This window comes from Cyprinodon tularosa, unplaced genomic scaffold (assembly GCF_016077235.1).
Source record: "Cyprinodon tularosa strain WSP-4 unplaced genomic scaffold, ASM1607723v1 ctg1327, whole genome shotgun sequence".
NCBI lineage: Eukaryota > Metazoa > Chordata > Actinopteri > Cyprinodontiformes > Cyprinodontidae > Cyprinodon > Cyprinodon tularosa.
The window spans coordinates 100,321-121,891 of NW_024038145.1; the positions used below are offsets into that span (position 1 = coordinate 100,321).

General features: G+C 41.3%; 3 protein-coding genes across 19 annotated transcripts in view; 2 read left to right on the forward strand and 1 right to left on the reverse strand.

Annotated features, from left to right (window-relative positions):
• The first annotated feature begins 1,567 nt into the window (after positions 1–1,567).
• Positions 1,568–21,571, forward strand: part of LOC119778392 (NLR family CARD domain-containing protein 3-like) — a 56,361-nt gene continuing 36,357 nt past the window's right edge. For 8 of the 17 annotated variants that reach the window (XR_005280057.1, XR_005280058.1, XM_038277595.1 and 5 more), the window contains exons 1-3: positions 18,596–18,812; positions 19,707–19,829; positions 20,634–20,722. Coding sequence is in view for 15 of the 17 variants with exons in the window: in XM_038277595.1 (XP_038133523.1) it covers positions 18,685–18,812; positions 19,707–19,829; positions 20,634–20,722 (340 nt within the window). In the remaining 2 variants the exon portion in view is untranslated. The other 9 variants (XM_038277589.1, XM_038277600.1, XM_038277594.1 and 6 more) reach the window with 5 other exon arrangements.
• On the reverse strand, positions 8,522–11,089 carry LOC119778396 (zinc finger BED domain-containing protein 5-like). Its single transcript, XM_038277603.1, has 2 exons — positions 11,009–11,089; positions 8,522–9,865 (listed from the first exon to the last, which is right to left on the reverse strand). Exons 1-2 carry the CDS (start codon positions 11,087–11,089, stop codon positions 8,522–8,524), a joined length of 1,425 nt encoding a protein of 474 aa, XP_038133531.1.
• Positions 11,087–13,303, forward strand: LOC119778397. Its single transcript, XM_038277604.1, has one exon. The coding sequence runs from the start codon at positions 11,270–11,272 to the stop codon at positions 13,301–13,303; it is 2,034 nt and encodes a 677-aa protein (XP_038133532.1). The 5' UTR covers positions 11,087–11,269.

The following is a 21,571-nucleotide window of genomic DNA, read 5'->3' on the forward strand; positions in this document are numbered from 1 at the left end:
TTAAAGGCAGATGAGTCCTGGTCCAGATGGTTCTTGATGTCAGATCTTGTGAATTTTCAATATGCAGATCCTTTCAGTTTTATTTTGTTTCTTTAGAGAGACTCAGTTCTTGTTCTAATACAGAAGATTTTAACCCTAAAACATCTCTGATGAAGTCAGCTGTAAATCTGATTACAATGCTCTATTGAAAGCTTTCCATGATGATTTATAGCATTTTAAATGTGCCTGCAGGAGGAGCAGAGGATGATTCTCCAACACATGGTTCCTGAGCATCTAGTGGAAGCTCGCTCCATTGTTTGCTCATTATTCACTAACTTTCCTCCAGCCTTTAGTCGGATTCAGATATAGATTTTAGCTGCTGAACTGAAGAGTGTTTATAACATCAGTGCTGGTCTCATGTGCTAGTTGTGGATTTTTTTTTGTCACCACGTGATCAGAACAGGTGAGGATGAACTGGGTTTGATCAGATTCTCTTATTTCATCCACTGGTTCCCTGCAGGTCTGACTTCTTTCTCTTCTCTTTGTCTTCTACTATAAGAGAGTCAAAGTGATCCTGACCAGCAGCACATCCCATAATATGCGACCGCTCTGTTATTGTGCCTCCAGTTTGACCTCCAGCTTTAACCCTCGAATGAGGTGATTCTAACTAACCAGGATCTATGGACAGATGTCAGCAGTAAAAAATTTTTTTGCGACCGTCACTGACAGGAACTCTTGCTTTGAACTCTTCACAGACTTTGACTTTCAGAAACAGACCAACTGGAGCCTTTTTACCAGAAGCTTTGTTTTAATGCTGATAAAACCTTGATGGAAAGTTTGATTCTAGTTGATCAGAATCTGTTCTGTTTTTTGATCAAGTAGCTCCTTTAGTGAAAGACTTTTACACCCCATCTGTAAAAAGGAGCACTAAAGCGGGTCATTTATCATTGTTGCCACCAGACTCTATAATGAAACACAACAGCAATAACTTGTGCAATTACTATTTATATATCCATCTATATAATTACCAATGTAAACACCCTGTGCAAAAACCATGTATTATGATCCTACTTTTTAAAAACAAGATGTCATATGGAAAATTTCTCCACTGTGACATCATTAAAGTCAATCAATCAAGTGTCAAACAGGTGAATCGCCTTTAGACTGAAAGATCTAGCATTGAATATCTATGACTTCCTTTTAGAAAAATAGTGAAGTGAACAGGATCAGTTTGCTGAACAAAGCCCGATCCAGTCCACTCTATCCCAGTCCTCCAATCAGGACGGACCTGGTTCTGGTCCAGTCAGGCTGCAGATGTAGCTGCCACTATGCAGAACTAACTGGTTCAGAAAGTCTCCCAGTTCTCCAGTTATTAACCGTAACTATGTAACTGTGTGGATGTTGGGAGTGTTTGGTTTCCTCCTGGGTTTTTACTGCCTGCTGTAAAATGAATGGCCCCGGTGGGGATAATAAAGATGAACTGGACCTTGAGCCTTAAAGCAGGATTGGCAGCATGAAGGTGAATTTTTAACTCCAAGATAAAGGAGAGAAGGATGAAGTGACAGTCTGATCCCACCTGCTTCTCAGTCTGCTTACCTGAACTTCACTGGACCTGGAACTCTGACTGGGATTCTCCCAGTTTGCTTTGATAGAAAGTCCTCCTCAGAAGATTCTGCTAGAGTCCGGTACCAGATCAGGAGGAACTGGGTCTGACTCCATTTGGTGACGGAACAGAGAGAGGAGTCTGGATCACTGTGAGTGGATTTAATAACCGTTTCAATCTAAAATCTAAGTCCCAGAGGAAGTAAAGAAGTCCAGGTGTTTCCCCATCAGTGCAGTTATCTGTGGATCATTAGAAACCATTCAAGAGATTTTACCTCATTTTGGTGAAATGTTCAATCTTTAGGTCAGAGCACTGCTGTGCATTTATGATTGTTTGGTCATGAATATTTGTTATCATTTTAAATAATGATTTTAATCCAAATCCTTCAGAATGAATAGATATTTAAACTGCACCAGGGGATGGGATTATTGGGCTAATAGCATTAAATAAATATCATTAATAACATGGATTAACAGCTAAAAATCATTTAATAGATTTAACAGAAATGTTTGGGCAGTCCAACCTGTTGAGGTTGTGTAACCACTAGTAAAAGTTAATAATTTAGTTCATAACTGCACTTGTCAGCAATCATTAACCAGAATCCCAGTAAATCTCACTGCATCATTAAACCATCAACAGTGAGGGGATGTTTGGAGCTCTGACCTTTAGAGACAGCAGATCACTCTCATATAGAAATAAACACAAATGCGTATCTCTTTATCTATGCTGACATTTATTAAACACAATCACTCACTGTTATACTTAATTGTTTTATCCAACACACTGTTTAACTAGAACAATCACGAAATGCTTAAAAAAACAAGAACTAATGATGTGGCAGCTAAAATGATGAATCCTGATAGCAGCGATTAATAGACGATTAAACAGATCATCACAGCTGTAGCTACAAAAAGACGTTAGAAAATGGAAAATATCATCATGAACAGCTGTCAGTCTGCAGCAGTAATTAGTGGGAAACCATCAAAGCTTTGGGTCCATCTGCAGAGATGCAGGGATGGGACATGCATGCACTAATGATGCTGATATATCCCATGGCAACAATCAGTCACCTGGCTGTAGTGCTGGGCGATATGGAAAAAATAATATATCACGATATGAACTATTTTTTAATCACAATAATGATATATCGCAATATGTTCCAATTAAGTAAGTTTTGAGCTATTCTTGAAAACAAAACAATGTCATTGCTTACTTTATTCAACTTTATTTTGAAGTGACCTTTATAAAACTTTCACAAATGAGAAAAATAAATTGTAGTGCAGCAGTATATATGCATCAGATGACAACCAATGAGGCCGAGGTACCGCAACAGTAGTCTTCACATTTTTTTTTTATCTTATAGGTATTTAAATTAAATAACCCATTACACTAATGACTCAAACTCTCAGTTTTTAAGCTTTTCTCTGTGTTTGTGAAGAATAGAGGAGAAAACAGAGCGAACCCTTCTGCACCATCAGAACAAAGCTGACAATTAGCTGCTTAGATAGTTCTGTGTTTTCAGTCACATCCAAACTCTGTTAAATAATTTTTTCTTTAGATACTTAATGTTTCATCTAGTTTCTGTTTTTAATTTTGGACTCTGGCTTTATAACTTTCTATTGTCCCTTCTGAGTCCAAATCTTTTATCAAAAGCAGACAAATGTGAGATGGTTTGACAGTAAATCAAATTACTGAATAATGATTCAGTTATAAAAGTTGTCTATTTTCCCTCAAGATCATTAAATGAAACCACTAATTTGAATTCTGGTTGAAAATGTACATTTTGATTAAGGTTTTTAATTGTATTCAGCTACTAACAGTTAAAACATCCAGTTTTACTCATCATAGAATCGGCTTCCTTCGGCTTTCATTCATTTCTGCTTCATTATACAAAAGAGGGCGTGTCTTCAGGCTTCAACTTATGCCTATTGGTTGGTGAGATATTGCTGCATCGCTTGACTCTTCATGGCTTTCCCTCTATTTTCATTTTTTTCATATTATTATTGACAAGTTTTCCAACCAAAACTACGGAGGCGGCCATTTTTTTTTTCTGGTTTCTGCTAAGAAACTTCCAGGATTGTCTTGGAGAGCGCTAAGTGGCGTTTTGGAGGGAGAGTTGGAGATCTAACGGATTGTGGTCTAACTTGTTTCTGAAGACAGAAACTCTGTATTGAGTTAAATGAAGTCATCAGAGTCACATTGTCTCCACCTCCATGAGCTGCCCCCTACCCCACATAAAGCTCAGTGAAAACAGCAGGGCTGCTGACCCCGATATTTCCACCTAGTGCCATACAGGACTCTTCCCACCAGCTGACTGATGAAATGAAGCAGAGCTTAGCTTAAAAGTAACTCATGCTGCTGATGACCTTAATCATCCTTGCTGGGCTATGTATCTGAATCACGTAACAAAGTAAGAGTGGACCTGAGCTTCTCTAACATGTCTGCTCTCTTCTCAGTGTCGTTATGTCTATGTGTCTAAAAGAATGATGGTGAGACAGAGCTTCAAAGGTTATCCTGGCGTTTCCTTCTACCTCCATGGACAACGATTAAATGTTGTACAAAATACAACATTTAATCGTTTTCATACATTTAGTCTTGTTATCCTCCCAGTTTGATATGTAACAGGTTAGGGAAATTATTATCTTCCTCCTTTTATGAGAAATAAATCAGAATGTTTCCATTTTAGAGCCACCGTTATCTGATGTAAATAAAACTGTTCACCTTGTTGGTGCCATTTTCTATCTAGTAATTTACATTCATATTTAGTTATTATTTTTGAATATGTTCAGTATTTGCATATTATAGAATATTTCTGATTGCATTAGAAATAAGTTACTGCTTTACTATTTTCGTAATTTCCTTTGGTTTCAATTTGCATTTGTTAATGCTTAGAATTATCTTGAATAATAGCTGATAGGATTTGACGTTGAGCGATGACGTTGCAGAGCTGTGCGTCTCTGGAAAAAAAAAAAAAAACTTGTGTGCTTTGTTCTGACTGGAAATAAAGACGGGGCGAACACACTGTTTTCTACCGTCGTTCAAATATCAACACGCGTAGACTCGTTCTTTCCGTCTGACTGAGTGGTTATTTGCATTCATGAGAAGAAACATTTAAGCACGGACATTTAGCCACTATATTAAGTAGAAAACAGTAGCCGAGGGCGAGACAAGTTCCGAGGGAAACTGAGGAAAGTGCCGCATGCGTTGGGCTCGCTGATGAAGGAAGCCTGCCGGCTTGGAGCAGCAGAGGGCGGTGCTCACCAGAGGATTTCCAGACGGCCTCAATGATGATGGATGAGTACAAAAATATCAGATACAAATGAATAAATAAGCAAAGCGTCGGACTTGGAAGTAATGACTGAAAATTCATGATATTTAACTGTATTTGCCGACGCCAAGTAACGTGGATGAGTCATTTTGCTCAAAGTTTCAAGTGTGCTGCTCTGCTTTTTAAGAAGCCATTTACATGGTTTGGAAAAAACGCTATTAAAAAAAAAAGAAAAAAAGACGTGGATGAGTAATTTTGCTCAAAGTTTCAAGTGTGCTGCTCTGCTTTTTAAGAAGCCATTTACATGGTTTGGAAAAAACGCTATTAAAAAAAAAAAAAAAAAAAGAAAAGAAAAGAAAAGTCACATCAGCTTAGAAGAAACTCAAGCCTTTCTCTGGAAATAAAGCCTTAAATCTTACTTTGGAAAACTACATGTTTTAAGATTAAAGGAAAGCTTATTTGGATTTCAGAAGTGTGCTAGAGTTTGCTGAGGCTTATTTAACATAAATAGCAGTTCAAAGTGTCCAAGGGTGGAAACAAGATGGAGAACAATGTCGAGCTAGAAACTAAAAGAAGGATCAAGTTAACTCCAAAGGCAATAAGTGAGAAGCTTGATAAGCAAATGTCTCTAAGAAAACGTGTTTTAGCTCGCCTTGTTTCCAAAGCAGAGGAAATTGATAATTTAATGAGAGATGATTTCAATGCACACACAGTAGAGAAGGATCACTTGAGAGAATACTCAAAATTGCTGAATGAGTTTATTGAAGTTAATAACACAGTAAGCGAACTGTTGTCAGAAGAAGAAAGAAAAGCTGACCAGCAGTATTGGAGTGAGCCTAATCTCACCAAGTATGAAAACTTTTTGTCCATATTGGAGCAGTGGATAATACAAGTAAAACAGCAACCAAGGGCTGCTCCTGAAAAGACAGCCACTGAGCATGAGGCTCCTGTGGATGTTGCTGTGGCACAGCAAAGTGAGTTTGCTGCTGCGGAGCTTGCTGCTGAAGAGGTGCATCCAGATGATAGTGTGTCCACTGTGCATCAGAAGCAGGCTTCAGTCCTAGTACGAAGCGTATGCAGTAAGGGATCCAGCGTATCATCTCATGCATCGTCTATGCGTAAGAAGGAGGAAGCTCGTCGAGCAGCTTTACTAGTGCGTGCAGATGCACTTAAGAAGAAAGAAGCATTACAGTTGCAAGAGGCCCAAATAGAAGCACAGCTTGCTGCACAGGAAGCACATCTTGCAGCACAGCTGAAATATCAGAAAATTCAGATGAGAACTCAATTGGAGAAATTAGATTTCGAGACAGCTCTCGCAGAATCCACAGCAAGGCTGCAGGTTCTAGAAGAATATGATAACATGGAAGATGGGATGCATTCATACCTGAACAAAAACATGCATGCAGCTACAACCATCCCACGTCATGGTCCAGACGTCAGACCAAAATCTTCAAGCTGTCTTCAAGCTCTCCCAGATAACCGTGTGCCTCATGTTCCAGCTAGGAACACACCGCATGAGCAAGTGAAGAAAGAAAAAGATGATGTTGCAACCACACGTCCAGGTGCCAGCGTACATCCTGGTGCAAAGCAAATGGAACTCGGTGAGGTGATCCTGAAACAGAAGGACATCACTGAGATGTTAGTCACACAACAAAGACTAGCCAATTTACCTCAACGCAAAGTCCCTGAATTCAGTGGTGATCCTCTGGAGTTCCTGCCGTTCCTGAGAGCATTCGAGCACATCATTCACAGTCGGACAGACAATGATGCAGATCGTCTGTATTATTTAGAACAATTCACCACAGGTGAGCCGAGAGAATTGGTGAGAAGTTGCCAACACATGAGTGCACAAGAAGGGTATGAGGAGGCAAGAAAGCTTTTGACTTATCACTATGGCAATGAACAGAGAATAGCTGCAGCCTACGTTGACAAGGCTGTCAAATGGCCTCCAATCAAAGCAGAAGATGCTAAGTCGCTCCACAGCTTTTCAATTTTTCTGACTGGGTGCAACAATGTAATAAATAATTTGGAGTATCTACAGGAAATGAACAGCCCAAGCAACCTTCGAATCATTGTCCACAAGTTGCCCTTCAGGCTTCGGGAAAGATGGAGAGTTGTAGCTTTCGACATCCAAGAGAAAGAAAAAAGGAGAGCAGACTTTGATGATCTTGTAAAGTACATCAACAGACAAGCTAAGATAGCTTCAGACCCACTGTTTGGTGATGTGAAAGACCCTGCTGAGGCAAGAGAAAGGTCTAAGTTCAGCGCTAAACCTGCTATGGGTCGACTGAAAAGAACCACTGGCCTAGCAACAAGCGTAATGCCAGCAGATCAGTCTTCTGACTCAAGAAGAACTAAGCAGACTAGCAACGCATTTCAAGAGCCATGTCTTTTCTGCAACAGGGGACATGGTCTGAGTGCATGCAACAAAATCAGAAGTCTGCCGAACAAAGAAAGAATTGAGTTCCTTAAGGGAAAAGGTCTTTGTTTTGGGTGTCTGACTCAAGGGCACATGGGAAAAGATTGCAAAAAGAAAGCCACATGTGAAATTTGCACTAAGAAACATCCTACACTGCTCCACACGAAGAGAGAGGAAGATGGCAACCAAACGACTGCCAAGCCTGAGAAGTCAAGTGAAGGCTTCACTAGTGAACACTCTAGCCCACAACAGCAAATGTCATCCAAAGGTGAACTGTCAGCTGTCACCGGGGCCGGAGGCAGTGACAGTATCCTTTCCATTGTGCCGGTGCGCATCAAATCCAAGAAGAGCAACAACACCATGGAAACGTACGCGTTTATGGACTCAGGAAGTTCAGCAACATTTTGCTCTGAAAGGTTGATGAGGCGACTTGGTGTCAATGGCAAGAGGACTCAAGTGCTACTACGTACCATGGGCCAGGAAAAGCCTGTGTCCTGCTTTGTCCTCTCAGATTTGGAGGTGTGCGGTTTGACAGAGAGCACATACATCAGCCTGCCAGATGTTTACACCCACACAGACATACCTGTAACAAAGGAGAACGTTTCCGGTAGAGCAGTGCTTCTCAATTATTATCTGTTACGCCCCCCCTAGCAAGAAGAAAACTATTCGCGCCCCCCACGCCCCACGTGACTATCCATCTCTGCATAACATTTTATCCTTATTAACATTAAAGAAAAAAAAAAAGAAAGACATATGGTCAAACTTACAAAGAATAACTTTATTAAATCGTGTTTTAAGTCATGTTTTAAACATGTTTAAACTGTAAACATGTTTGACAAACTAATTGCACCATTGCAAAATTAAATCAAATCAATAAATAATATTTAATAATTATAATAACTAATAAACTACAAAAAAAAAACTAATTTATATTTAGTTCAGCAACATTAACTCAGGAGCACAATATATAAAACACTTGAACCTACAAAACAAAAATGAATTAAACAATTTGTGCTCATTTTTTCTTTTTTTGATCAAAATGAGGAGGAAGTCAGGTTTAATGGCTACAATGAGCACGTTTTGCAGTGCACAGCTTTTCGAAGCGAGGTTCGAAGCATGATAGTGCAACTCTCAGCTCCTGCTCAATGTTTAGCTGGGACCTGTACTTGGTCTTCAGTGCAGCAACAGCAGAGAAGCCAATCTCACAAAGGTAAGATGTTGCAAAAGGAAGCAGAATGCTTATAGCTTTCTCTCATAAGAGTGGATACTGCCTCTCTACACTCAGCCAGAATGCACTGAGTGTCTGTGATGTGAACCTCAGTCTCAGTGTGGAGTCAGACGTCATGTCAATGAACTGCTCCTCTTCTGCAGAGCTGAAACCAGTTGGAGCTGCTGCACTGAAAGGGTCTCTCACCCAGTCATACTGGGAACTGTTTTCAGGGAAGTACTTTTTAAAGAATCCAATCAGTGAAGAAATATGCTGCTTAATGTGTGGAATCACTGAGATAGCATCATAGTCATTAGTGTCTACAAATTCATGCAGGTTCTCAAATGAATCTGTGTTTCCTTCATCAAGTTGCCTGCCCCACATTGCAAGCTTTCGGGTGAAAGAGCTAATCTTGTCTGTGACCTGAGGGAGGTGTTTATCTTTCCCTTGAAGCTGTAGATTCAGTTCATTTAGCTTTCCAAATATGTCACTCAGGTAGGCCAGTTTTCCCAGGAAGTTCTCATCACAAAATTTTTCTGCCACTTCATACTTGTGCTCCTGCTCCAAAAACACTCTTATTTGCTCTCTGAGCTCAAAAACACGGGACAAGACTTTTCCTCGTGACAACCACCTTGCTTCACTGTGATAGAGCACAGTTTGATGTTCAGCTCCCATCTCCTCACAGATGGCAGAGAAGACTCTTGTTTTTAGTGGTCTGGTCTTTATAAAATTGACTACATCTATGATGTCAGTCATAACCTCACTTAATTCAGGGGAAAGTTGCCTGGATGCAAGTGCTTCTCTGTGTATAATACAGTGTGTCCACTCAGCATGAGGTGAGGCTGTCTTGATGAGTGCCCTAAGTCCTTTTCTCTTCCCTGCCATGGTTTGTGCACCATCACTGCAAACACCAATGCAGTTCTCCCACTTTAGCCCATTCTCAGTCAGAAAGGAGTCCAGAATTTTGAATAGCTCCTCAGCTGTGGCTCTGTCCCTGACATATTTACAAAAAAGTAGATCCTCACACAGGGAGTTAGACATGTCAAAACGTACATAAGCAATAAACAGACAGTCTTTGTTGCTGTCAGTTGCTTCATCAAATTGTAAGGCAAAACGTTTGTCTTTGAGTTTATCTACCAGCTGTTCTTGAAGATCGTTAGCAATGTCATCTATACGTCTGGCGACAGTGTCATTGGACAGAGGGATAGTTTTTAGTTTTGCTGCACTGGTGTCGTCCAGCATGACAGAGACCATGTCTAATGCTGCAGGCAGTATCAGCTCCTCTGCTATGGTGTGGGGCTTTTTGCACTGCGCAATTTGGTACGCCACCTTATATGATGCTAACAGCGCTCGATGGTTTACTGAAGTAGCCTTCACAAAGCGGGATGACTGTTGGCAATATTCAGCACGTTTTCGCTGAAAAAACTCTAGCGGCTTATCGGCGTGATTGGGGTGTAATGTATTTAAGTGACGCGCTAATTTATTTGGCTTCATGCTGTCCGCTGCGAGCATTTTTAGACACAGCAAACACACCGGTCTTTCCTCTTCTCCAACTGTAGTGACAGTGAAGCCAAGCGCTAAATACGCTTCGTCGTATTTCCTCGTCTTAGCTTTCGGGTGACTTTCTTTTCTCTCATTATCTTTGTCTCTCTCCGCTTTTCTTTTCATCCCTGTTAAAAACTTTTTCATGTTGGCGGTTTTTATGTTGAATAACAGAGGCTTTAGACAGAACGCAGTCGGAGCTTTCTGTTGACTCAACACTGGTAACCAGGTAACCTTGTAAGCCGTAAAATGTTGCACTGTCGCAAACGTGACAGAAGTAAAAATTACAGCGCCACTGCCGCCTACTGTAGTGGATGCGCAATTACACTTTATAATAGTACGGCCCCAAAAAAAAAGCCTGTTCCCTAGGGTCACACGCGCCCCCCCAGGTATCGCACCACGCCCCCCAAAGGGGGCGCGCCCCACTATTTGAGAAGGACTGCGGTAGAGAAAGACCTGGAAAGATGGCCGTATCTGCAGAAGGAAGTGCAGTTACCACAGATCGATGCAGATGTGGAGTTGCTCATCGGAATGAATGCTTACTCTGCAATGGAGCCGTGGAAGATAATCCACAGTCAAAATGACGGGCCTTACGCCATAAAGACAACCCTTGGCTGGGTAGTGAATGGCCCTCTGAAGAAAGAGAATGAACTCAAACCACCAAGTCATTTCAGTCATGGTGTTTCAGTCAACAGAGTGTCAGTCAGCAGTGTGGAAAACATGCTGTTGCAGCAGTACAATCAAGATTTTCCGGAACAAGCCTGCGAAGAGAAGTCAGAAATGTCACGAGAAGACATTAAATTCATGCAGTGTGTGACGCAAACAACCAAGAAAATCGATGGACATTACTGCATTGGTATGCCTCTTAAAAACAAAGACATTGTGATGCCGAACAACAAGAGTGTTGCTGAGCAACGAGCATTGAGCCTGAAAAGGAAACTTGCCAAGAACTCCAGCTTTCATGACGACTACACAGCCTTCGTGTCAGACCTGCTGAGCAAAGGCTATGCGGTAGAAGTCCCTGCCAATGAGCGCAACCGCAATGATGGCCGAGTATGGTATATTCCCCATCATGGCGTGATCCATCCGCAGAAGGGTAAGTTGAGGGTCGTCTTTGATTGCACCTCTTCTTTCCAAGGGAAGTCATTGAATGAGGAGTTGTTACAGGGGCCGGACCTCACGAACAGTCTGGTTGGAGTCCTGACAAGATTTCGCCTTGATTACATTGCACTCATCTCAGACATAGAGGCAATGTATCACCAGGTGAGAGTCCCTGACGAAGATTCTGATCTTTTGCGATTCCTCTGGTGGCCAGAGGGAGATCTGAACCAGCCTCTGCGTGAGTACAAGATGGTTGTGCACCTGTTCGGGGCCAAGTCTAGTCCAAGCTGTGCTAATTATGCCTTGCGCCGGACTGCAGAGGATGGGAAAGATAGGTCGTCACCTGAGGCAGTAACCACGATTCTTGAGCACTTTTATGTAGATGACTGCCTTGTCTCAGTGTCTGACAAGAAGAAGGCTATTTCCTTAACCAAAGACCTCATTGCACTCTGCAAAAGTGGAGGATTCCATTTGGCTAAATGGTCTAGCAACAGCCGTGAAGTATTGTCATCACTTCCCGAACATGAGCGTGCGAAGGAGATCAAGAATCTAGATCTAGACAGGGATGAGTTACCCATGGAGAGGGCGCTTGGAGTGGACTGGTGCATAGAATCAGATTCTTTCAAGTTCCGCATTCTTGTGAAGAACATGCCTGTCACCAGAAGGGGTATCCTATCAGTCGTAAGCTCAATTTACGACCCCCTTGGCTTCCTGTCGCCGTTCATCCTTATGGCTAAGATCATTGTGCAAAATCTCTGTCGGTTGAAACTTACCTGGGACGATGACATTCCTGAAGAAATTGCGAACAGATGGTTTGCCTGGCTGTCTGACTTGAGCCGGTTCGCCAGCTTCTCTGTCAAGAGGTGCATTAAACCGGAGGGATTTGGTTCAGTAGTGTCAGCACAGCTACACCATTTTTCTGACGCTAGCGAGAAGGGCTATGGAGTCGTCAGCTACGTTCGCATTGAGAACAGCCATGGTCAAATCCATTGCTCGTTTCTGCTAGGAAAATCTAGAGTGACGCCGCTCAAGCCAGTTACTGTCCCACGTCTTGAGCTGGCTGCAGCTACCATCGCGGTGAAAATGGACAAGCTCATGAAGCAAGAATTTCGAATGGACCTCAAGGAGTCTGTGCTATGGACAGATAGCACCACTGTCCTCCGATATATTGACAATGATTGCGCTCGTTTCAAAACCTTCGTAGCGAATAGAGTGTCGACAATCAGAGAGAACTCAAGGCCAGCACAGTGGAGATATGTCAGTACATCTTCTAATCCAGCTGACCACGCATCACGAGGAATGAATGCAGAGCATTTCATGGAGTGTCAGAGCTGGATTGAAGGACCTGACTTCCTTGCCAAGGACGAGTCTCACTGGCCGGTCCTCTCAGAGTTCTCAAGAGAGATAAGTGATGATGATGCCGAGGTGAAGCACAAGATCACTGTGAACCTCATCGACGCCGTCAACTCAAGCACAGACCCTCTCTTCAAGCTGATTCATCATTATTCTAACTGGCACAGTCTAAGGAAGGCCGTTGCCTGGATGTTGAGGCTGAAGGAGCTGCTTAGAAATCTGTGTGAACAAAGGAAGATCTTTAAGTCTCAAACCCAGTCTCAAGGTAATCAAACTGTGAAACCTAAGATCGTTGACGACCACATGCAGAAGTGGAAATCTGGCCTGAAAGGAACCCATCTGACCGTCGAGGACATCAGGAGATCGGAAACTGCCATCATTCAGTTCAGCCAGAGACAAACTTTTCATAAAGAGCTTTGTGCACTGCAGAAGGGTGATAAGGTCAAGAGAAGCAGTTTCATCGTGAGATTGGACCCGTTCCTCCAAGATGGTGTCCTCCGGGTTGGTGGAAGACTGCATCAGGCAGCCTTGCCGGAACACACAAGGCATCCGGCTATTCTAGCCAAGAATAATCATGTCACAACTCTGATCATCAGGAACGCACATGAGGAGACTGGGCATGGAGGGAGGAACCACACCCTCGCTCGACTGAGAGAAAGAGTCTGGATATGCAAAGGGAATGCAGCAGTGAGAAGTGTGCTTTCAAGGTGCGTGAAATGCCGAAAGAGTCAAACTGCAGTTGGTGAACAGCTCTGCTGCAAAGAGGAGTTACCTGGATTTTCAACCCGCCTGCTGGGTCGCACCACGGCGGAATCTGGGAGCGCCAAATAAGAACAGTGCGCAAGGTACTCAGCAGTGTCCTGAAGCTCCAGTGTCTAGACGATGAATGTCTGCACACCGTGATGTGCGAAGTGGAAGCCGTGATCAACAGCAGACCCCTTACCAAGTCATCTGATGATGTCGATGACCTCGAGCCACTGACACCGTCTTCTTTTGCTCAAGGGAAGGCCAGCACTCCCTCCTGGCACGTTTCACAAAGAAGACCTGTACTGCAAACGAAGATGGAGGCAGGTGCAGTATATCTCAGACATCTTCTGGAAGCGTTGGTCTAGAGAATACTTGCCCCTCCTACAAGAACGGCAGAAGTGGCTGGAGAAGAAGAGGAACGTGAAAGAGGGGGACGTCGTACTCATTGTGGATGAAAGGGCTCCAAGAGGGTCCTGGTTGATGGGAAAGGTGGAGAAGACCATTCCCGACGGCCAAGGATTTGTTCGTCGGGTCCTCGTGAAAACGAAGACCAACACCCTTGAGAGGCCCATTGACAAGTTGTGTCTCTTGTTAGAGACGGAAGAATCTCATGGACAGTGAAAGACATTTCATCCAGTTAATTGTCTGTTAACTACTGGAATTTAAGTTAGTTTATGTTTAGACTTCAGTACATTTAAGTAATGGGGATTTGAGTATAGAAAATGACTTTTCAGTTTATTTGTTTAGTGTAATTGTCATCCCCATGATGAGCAATTAGGGGCCGGAAATGTTGGTGCCATTTTCTATCTAGTAATTTACATTCATATTTAGTTATTATTTTTGAATATGTTCAGTATTTGCATATTATAGAATATTTCTGATTGCATTAGAAATAAGTTACTGCTTTACTATTTTCATAATTTCCTTTGGTTTCAATTTGCATTTGTTAATGCTTAGAATTATCTTGAATAATAGCTGATAGGATTTGACGTTGAGCGATGACGTTGCAGAGCTGTGCGTCTCTGGAGAAAAAAAAAAAACTTGTGTGCTTTGTTCTGACTGGAAATAAAGACGGGGCGAACACACTGTTTTCTACCGTCGTTCAAATATCAACACGCGTAGACTCGTTCTTTCCGTCTGACTGAGTGGTTATTTGCATTCATGAGAAGAAACATTTAAGCACGGACATTTAGCCACTATACACCTTATTCCACCTGATATCAGTAGCAGAAATATCTTGGTAGCTGAAATAAACCAGAAATACACAAGAAACTTGTTTATAGGTAGAATTTGAAGCCTGAAGACACTGCCCCTACTCATTTGAATATTGAAGTAGTAATAGCTACATGAAGAAATTTGCAATGAATGCATAAATGAATGAATAAACAAATTAATTAATAAATAAGGAAACAATTAATTAAAATATCTAATCAATCATATTTAAACTGGCCAACCGAGCAAAAATTTATTGAAAAGAGATTGAATAGACGACATGATTTACATCCAAACGACGTATATTTGGTCGAAAGGTGAAAAGCCGTTGAAAATTGAGATTACAATGTCGATTATGGACCAAAAAGGGACAAAATCAGACCAACCAAACACAGCTATTTTTTTAAAACACCATGCTCTGGTGTCTTAACCAATTTAGGAGAGAAATTGAATAAATAGAGCCTATTCTGATCACTTTTCATGCCTTTTTTTCCTCATGAGAGTACTCAGTAAAATTTCACTTGTGTTTATGCTTCTATGTGGATGTAGCATTAGCAACATAGTATTTATCTATACAATAGATCTAAATAAACAAGCAGCAACACTTCCCGACTGCCTCCAGATTTCTCTGCAGGTTTTTATTAAGGCCAAACACAACAGATGCATTATAACATGAGAAGGTCTGATTTTCAGGTGATGACTTCTTTAAACAGAATATAATCACCTTTCTGCTCTAAATGACCGCCATGATCTGCTCTGATAGCTGGTCTTAATTACTCATTTCACTCTCCTGCCTAGTGCTGCCCAGTTCCTAATCATCTCAGATCTCATCCACCTGTAGGTTCTGCTTTCTTTTCTGTCCAGCGCAGCTATCAAGTCCAGATAATTGTTTGATTTCTGTTTGTTCCCTGTTTGCCTTCTGTTAGTGTCCTCTCTGTCGCTTTCACTAATTGTTTTTATTTCCAAGGTTCATGTCCCCGTTTCCAGTAGGAGATTATTTTTGAGCCCATGTCGTTAGGCTAGTTTATTCCCTAATCAGTGGTGAGAGCATTTCAGCCTTCCCTAGTTATTCTGATTTCCTGATTCCGTTCTCTCTCATCCACTGGCCCTGTCTGATCTGTTCGCCTGAACCTCAGTTGGACTCTTGCTGGATTCTGCCTCTCTGTGCGTTTCTGTCTGAGCTGGATGCTCGACACACAGGAATCTGAACCTGCCTTGACGCTTTGATGGATTCACGCTTTGATGAATTCCTGGAACCCGGATCTGTCCGTTCCTGAGTGGATCGGAACCCCTAACACTGCAAAAATGATCTTAAAATGAGTAAAAAATTCTTAAAATAAGAGACTGTACCCTTAATTTGAGAGGGTAAATAAGATGATCTCCCAATGGAATGAGCATGTTTTTGCCTTAGAATAAGATAATTAGATATTATGCACTTGATATAAGAGACTGCAGTTGTTCTTTCTTATTTTAAATGTTAATTGTCTTGTTCCATTGGAAAAAAAAATCACGCTTACCTATTCAATTTAAGAGAAAATGCACCTAATTTAAGATTTTTTTTTTGTGGTGTTGTAAGGTCTTTAAATGTTGAGGGATTTAACCTCAGCGTGAAAAGCTAATTGTCACGAACAGCACCCTAGTTTATAAGTAACACAGAGTTATACTAATATAGGACATTTTGGACCAGTTCTAATGGAGGGTGACAAGTGCTGCGATACAATATATAAATAACTTATGAAATAATTATTTTAATATTTAATAAATTTTATAGATACACCGATCTGGTTTTGTCAGAAGACTCATAACATTGGACCCAGAACTTAAGCAGACAGATTTTGAAACAAGCATTTATTAAAAACAAGGTGTGGCTCCTCGTCAGCTGGGACGGGCTCACTGGATTCTCTGTAGAAACGGAGACTCAGGTCAGTGACTTCAGAACTCAAACAGGGAACGACAATGAACATGAAAGCCCCCAACCTGGCAAAGTTCAGTCTGAGCCCAAAAAAGAACATGCAGTGGAACTGAAGGATCCAGAAGAACAAATCCAAAACGGTCAGAAGACAGGTCTAAGGTCAACAACAGGCAGAATACAGTTAACAGTCTGGTTAACAGGACTGGCAAACAGAGCAGAGCAGGGGCGGCCAAAACTAAGAAGTTCGGGGGGTGGCGGGGCACAAAACAGGTCAGCAACAGGAGTTGCTAGAATTATTCTCGTTAGAAGCCCAAATAATGGGGTATCACTGGCTGGGATAAGGTGGCTTAAATAGAAGCAGGAACAGGTTCTGATTAGAGATGATGAGCACAACGGAGCAAAGCAGATGAGAGAAAGAAGAGTCAAACCCAGCCTATGGTGCCAAGATCATGGCAGATTCCTGCATCAGATATCAGCTAAGATATTTACTAATTACCTGGATCAGATTTCTGCGATTTGATAATGGAGATCCAATCTAGTGCATTTTACATGGAGCCGTTATTTAATAATTATAATACATTTCTTTTAAAGCACCTTTCAGGATACCCAACACTGTAAAACAAATTAAAAACAGTGGAGGCAGTCAGTGGAGGTAAGCAGTGTTGATCAGATGAGTTTTTGAAAAAACTAAATCGGTGCATCTTTATATAATTTATGAAAACTGGAAATAAATACAGAATTTAGTTGGTACATAATGAAATATATATTTTTAAAAAAAGAAGAGAAGATAATTATTTAATGATTGAATAGATTATTGCATGTTCTTGCACTGAAACACACCATGAACTCACTTAAACGGTCACATCCATCAAAGTCAAAGAGGCGGGACAAGAGCAGCTTCCACAGAAACCTTCCCATCTGATTGGCTGCACCTCATTGAGCGAGATAAGAAAAACTCTTGTGTTTCTTTTACTCTAAATTTAATATTCTAATTGAAAAATGCAAAAAAATTGCCGAAATTTATTTACATCGCATCAGCTGAGCAACTGCTGCCTCTAAATCAGTAGTTTAGTAAGCTTATTAGATATATCTCAGACCAGCTTAAAACAACATTTTTCGCCATAAAAAAACAAACCATAATTACTTTAATTATATATCTATTAAATAAATTACATTTTATATTTATTCCCAGTTTTAATAAATTAAAGACACATTAAAAAATTATTTCATATTTAGTTATTGAATGGTGGCACTTAATTTACTTAGCAGACAGATGTACAATAAAACCTTCATGGCAACACGAAGTAGGCTAAAAGAGCTCAAACAGCAGCACATCAGGCCCTGATCTAAAGAGACTTTAACAGAAACATGTTTAAACATTATAAACCTCTGATAGATGGAAACTAAGTCAGACTGAATTTTAGGCTGAGAAGTTCAGGTGCAGAAAATAAGCTTCAGGACGTCCTCCAGCTCCAGGAACGTCTCTGATGAGAGGGAAGCTGCAGCATCATGCTGCCTCCAGTGCAGAGCTTGATCAACAATGGCAGCAGACAGATGTGAGAGCATCTGTCCTGAACAAAGTTCTCCTCCTGATAAATCCTCCTGATTGTGTCTCCATCTGTTGGACTTAGAGTTTGCTTCAATAATATTGCTCCACTTATTTTAGTCAGCTTCCATTCCAGGAGCTTCTAGTTGACTTTTTCCCAGCACTCAGTACTTTCCTTCAGTCCCTGCCTTGATGCTACGGTGGCTGACAGGAGCAAACAGGCAGCAAACAGAGAGGTCAGAGAGAGGTCCACTGTGGACGTTTAGTTTCATGGGGAAGTGGTTCCCCGTGGACGTTTCTTCTTGGACTCTCTCCCACTGTCTCCATTCAGCATTAATTCCACTTTGCTCTGGAGTCAGAACTGTGTGCTTGTTTGTTTCCAAACCAAACTTTGATTATTAGTTGTTGGATCATTGAATTCCTCAGATGTAGTAAAGCCTGCAGCTGTTTCTATCACTGAGCCTAAGAAGAATGAGTTCAGCTGTTCTGCTGATACAGCAGAGTCTTTAACAAACTGATTAATGTCAATGTTCAATTCTTTCCTTTTTAGTCTGACCAGAAGTTTATTAATATTCTGACAGATTTGTTTTGAGTTTCCATTAGCATTTAGCATTACTGGAATATAAAATGTTTTTGCCATTCAGACCCAGATGGTTCCTGCTGGAATCTGGTTCCTCTGGTCCTCTACACACATGATGGGAATCAGCTTTCTGCTTTACAGGACACTAACTGGACCTGAACCACTGGGAACTGACTGGTTCTGGTTTCTCTCTCAGACTGACTGAAGTCCAGAAGATGGAAGATTGGGATCTAAAGGAGGACAGAGCAGAACCTCCAGGATCCAGCTGTCCATCTATGAGGAGTGACTGGTCCAAACATGGACCTCCAGACTTCAGTGCAGAACCTGGACCCTCAGTCATAAAGTAAGGAACCAGTTTCTAACTGATCCATGTGACTCGACAGAGATAGAACATGTAGAATGTGAACTGGTTGATCTTCAGCATCTAAATCCAAAGTTACTCTGTCCTGCCTTTTGTTAAAAGACAGCAAGAACTTCATTGCATGGATGAGTTACATAAATATGATAATAAATAAGTTTATAGTTTAAAATGAGTCCAGGGAAATCCAAGCTAAAAATATATAAATATTATATTAAATCAGAGAGAGACATCTCACCTTTGTCAAAGCTCTGCGTTAATTACATGAGGTAGTGAGTGCTCTCACTTTGAAAAATATCTTTGATGTATTTTTATCTGGAAAATTCTGTTTCATCAAGTAACCTCTGAAACTGTTGATGTTAAAGTTGACATTTGTGTTTCATGTTTCTGCCTTGTAGGATATTCGTCTTTGTTAGAATTGCTTTGCTCAAAAAAAGCACTTGAATATGTGTTGAAAGTATTTAGTGTAAAGAGAACAAGAAATGTTTCCCAGATGTTTGTGTTAAAGTTAAGCTGGCTAAGTGTAAAATGTTCTGATGATATTCAGGTACAGATATTTGTCAGTGATACAATGTTACAATACAAAATACAAAAACAAAGAAAGAAATCAAACCAGATTTATGAATAAAGGTTCTTCAGAGAGAATGGAGGAAAAGTGAACCTTGTGTGGAGAACTTTGGTCTAGCTTCACATGGTCACGCGTTGTGAGGACAGCACATCTTTAGTTTTTCTTTCAGCTTAAAGCTAAATAAACACTGGAACTTTAAACCTTCTGCTTCTCTGCAGCAGTTTGTGTTCAGAGCTTCTTCTTCTCTGGTTTTTATCTCAGAGTTTCTCACTGATTGATGTGATCTGAATAACAACATGTTTGTGTTTCAGAGGTCAGAACCACAGACAGAGAGCAGAACCTCCAGGATCCAGCTGTCCGTCTATGAGGAGTGACTGGTCCAAACATTGGAACCCTCCAGACTTCAGTGCAGAACCTGGACCCTCAGAATCAGAGTAAGGAACCAGTTTCTAACTGATGATGTGACTCTGCAGAGATAGAACCTCTAGAATCTGAACTGGTTGATCTTCAGCGTCTCACTGGTTTGGACTTTGTTCTGCTGGTTTCTCATCAGCATCCAACAGATTACTGACAGGTCCAAAGTCATTCTCTCTCCTTCCAGCCTGATAAATCCCAGAAGTTGTTCAGATGTGAATCTAAATGAGCAGAGATAGAGACTCAGTGTGTCATGAATCAGCAGAAAGGTTCTGGTTCCTTCCAGCAGGTGGAACTGGGCTGTAGAAGCAGCCCTCACTGCAGCGGGCTCCTTGGTGTCTTTGTCCACACAGTCCTACCTGTGGAGCTGCAGGTTGGGTCCGTTCAGAGCTTCATCATGTTGCTCAGAAACCAGAACTCTCCCAGCAGCTGTTCATCTGCAGCTCTGTGGCGTCTCTTTCCTCCCAGCATCAAACAAACCTTAGCGTCACCCTGCCTCTGATCCAGTTCAGGTTCTATTGGGGTTCTGGGTGGTTCAGTGGTAGAGTAGATGCTCCATGTGCCGAGGCTATAGTCCCTGATCCGATTGTCCTGGGTTTGGTTCCTGTTCTGGCTCCATTAGCTGCATGTCCTTCCTGCTCTCTCCACCCTCATACCTGTCAGATTATAATCCTCATTAATCCCAGTTTGGATCAATAACAGACAGAAACTCAGCTTCTGGTCCTCTGTCTGTGGTGGACCTTCATGAACATCTTCAGCTTCAGTAGGACAGCCCCACCCTGTTGGTAGTGAACTATTTCAGTGATGAAGAAATGTCTCCACAGACGGAGGAAGAGGAGCGAACCCCAGATTGGAGAAAGATCCAGAACCGGAGCTGGACCGCTGACAGCCAATCAGAGCAGCTGTGCAGCAGGTAAGACTGATCATCTCCAATCAGAGCTTCCTTCTATCGTCTCTGTTGAACTCTGACAACAGATCACTGATTACAGGATAGATATTTATATTTACATCATGAAATCATTCTAACAATCTGTTGTTTCAGTCAGACAGCTGCAGCTGATCCAGAATGCTGCTGCCTGCATCCTCACTAGAACTAAGAAAGTGGAGAACATCAGCCCAGTTCTAAAGTCCTTCCAATGGCCCCCATATCTCAGAGAATAGAATTTAAACTACTTCTGTTAGTCTATAAATCACTGAATGGCTGAGCTTTAAAATACATTACAGACTTGTTGTCAGTGGATCAACAGCCAGACCACTGAGGTCTACTGGATGATTTCTACTCTGCAGAACCAGAAGCAAACATGAAGAATCAGCTTTTAGTTCTATTACTCCAGGAATCTGAACAAACTTTCAGAAAACTGTAAAAGTGCTGAAACCATGAGCTGATTTAAAGTTGATTCAAATCAATCATTAAAACCCTTTTTTCTCAGAGTGGCCTTTGACTGTACGATGGAGTATTGGGGCCAGGCTAGAGATTTTTGTATTTATTTTGAGAATAAAGTCCTAAAATTACAAGAATAATGTTGAAAAATAAAGAGACTAAAGTTATCATACCACGACCTGATTCAGAAATAAAGCTAAGAGCTCCGACCAGCTTTGACATTCTGCCCAATTTGATGCTGGTGCTGAAAGATTTCTTAACATGATGCTCATCATTCCTCATTTTAGGGAAGAAAGTTCTTTTTGTAGGAGTTGTCATAAAATACAACTTTATTTTTATAATTTTACGACTTTACTCTCGTAATTTTATGACTTTATTCTC

Coding starts and splice junctions, on each gene's coding strand:
- LOC119778396 (XM_038277603.1), bottom strand. CDS start 11,089: ATGGGGAATATACCATACTCGGCCATCATTGCGGTTGCGCTCATTGGC. Junction 9,866..11,008: donor GCATAGCCTTTGCTCAGCAG/GTCTGACACGAA, acceptor TATTGCCAACAG/TCATCCCGCTTTGTGAAGGC.
- LOC119778397 (XM_038277604.1), top strand. CDS start 11,270: ATGTATCACCAGGTGAGAGTCCCTGACGAAGATTCTGATCTTTTGCGA.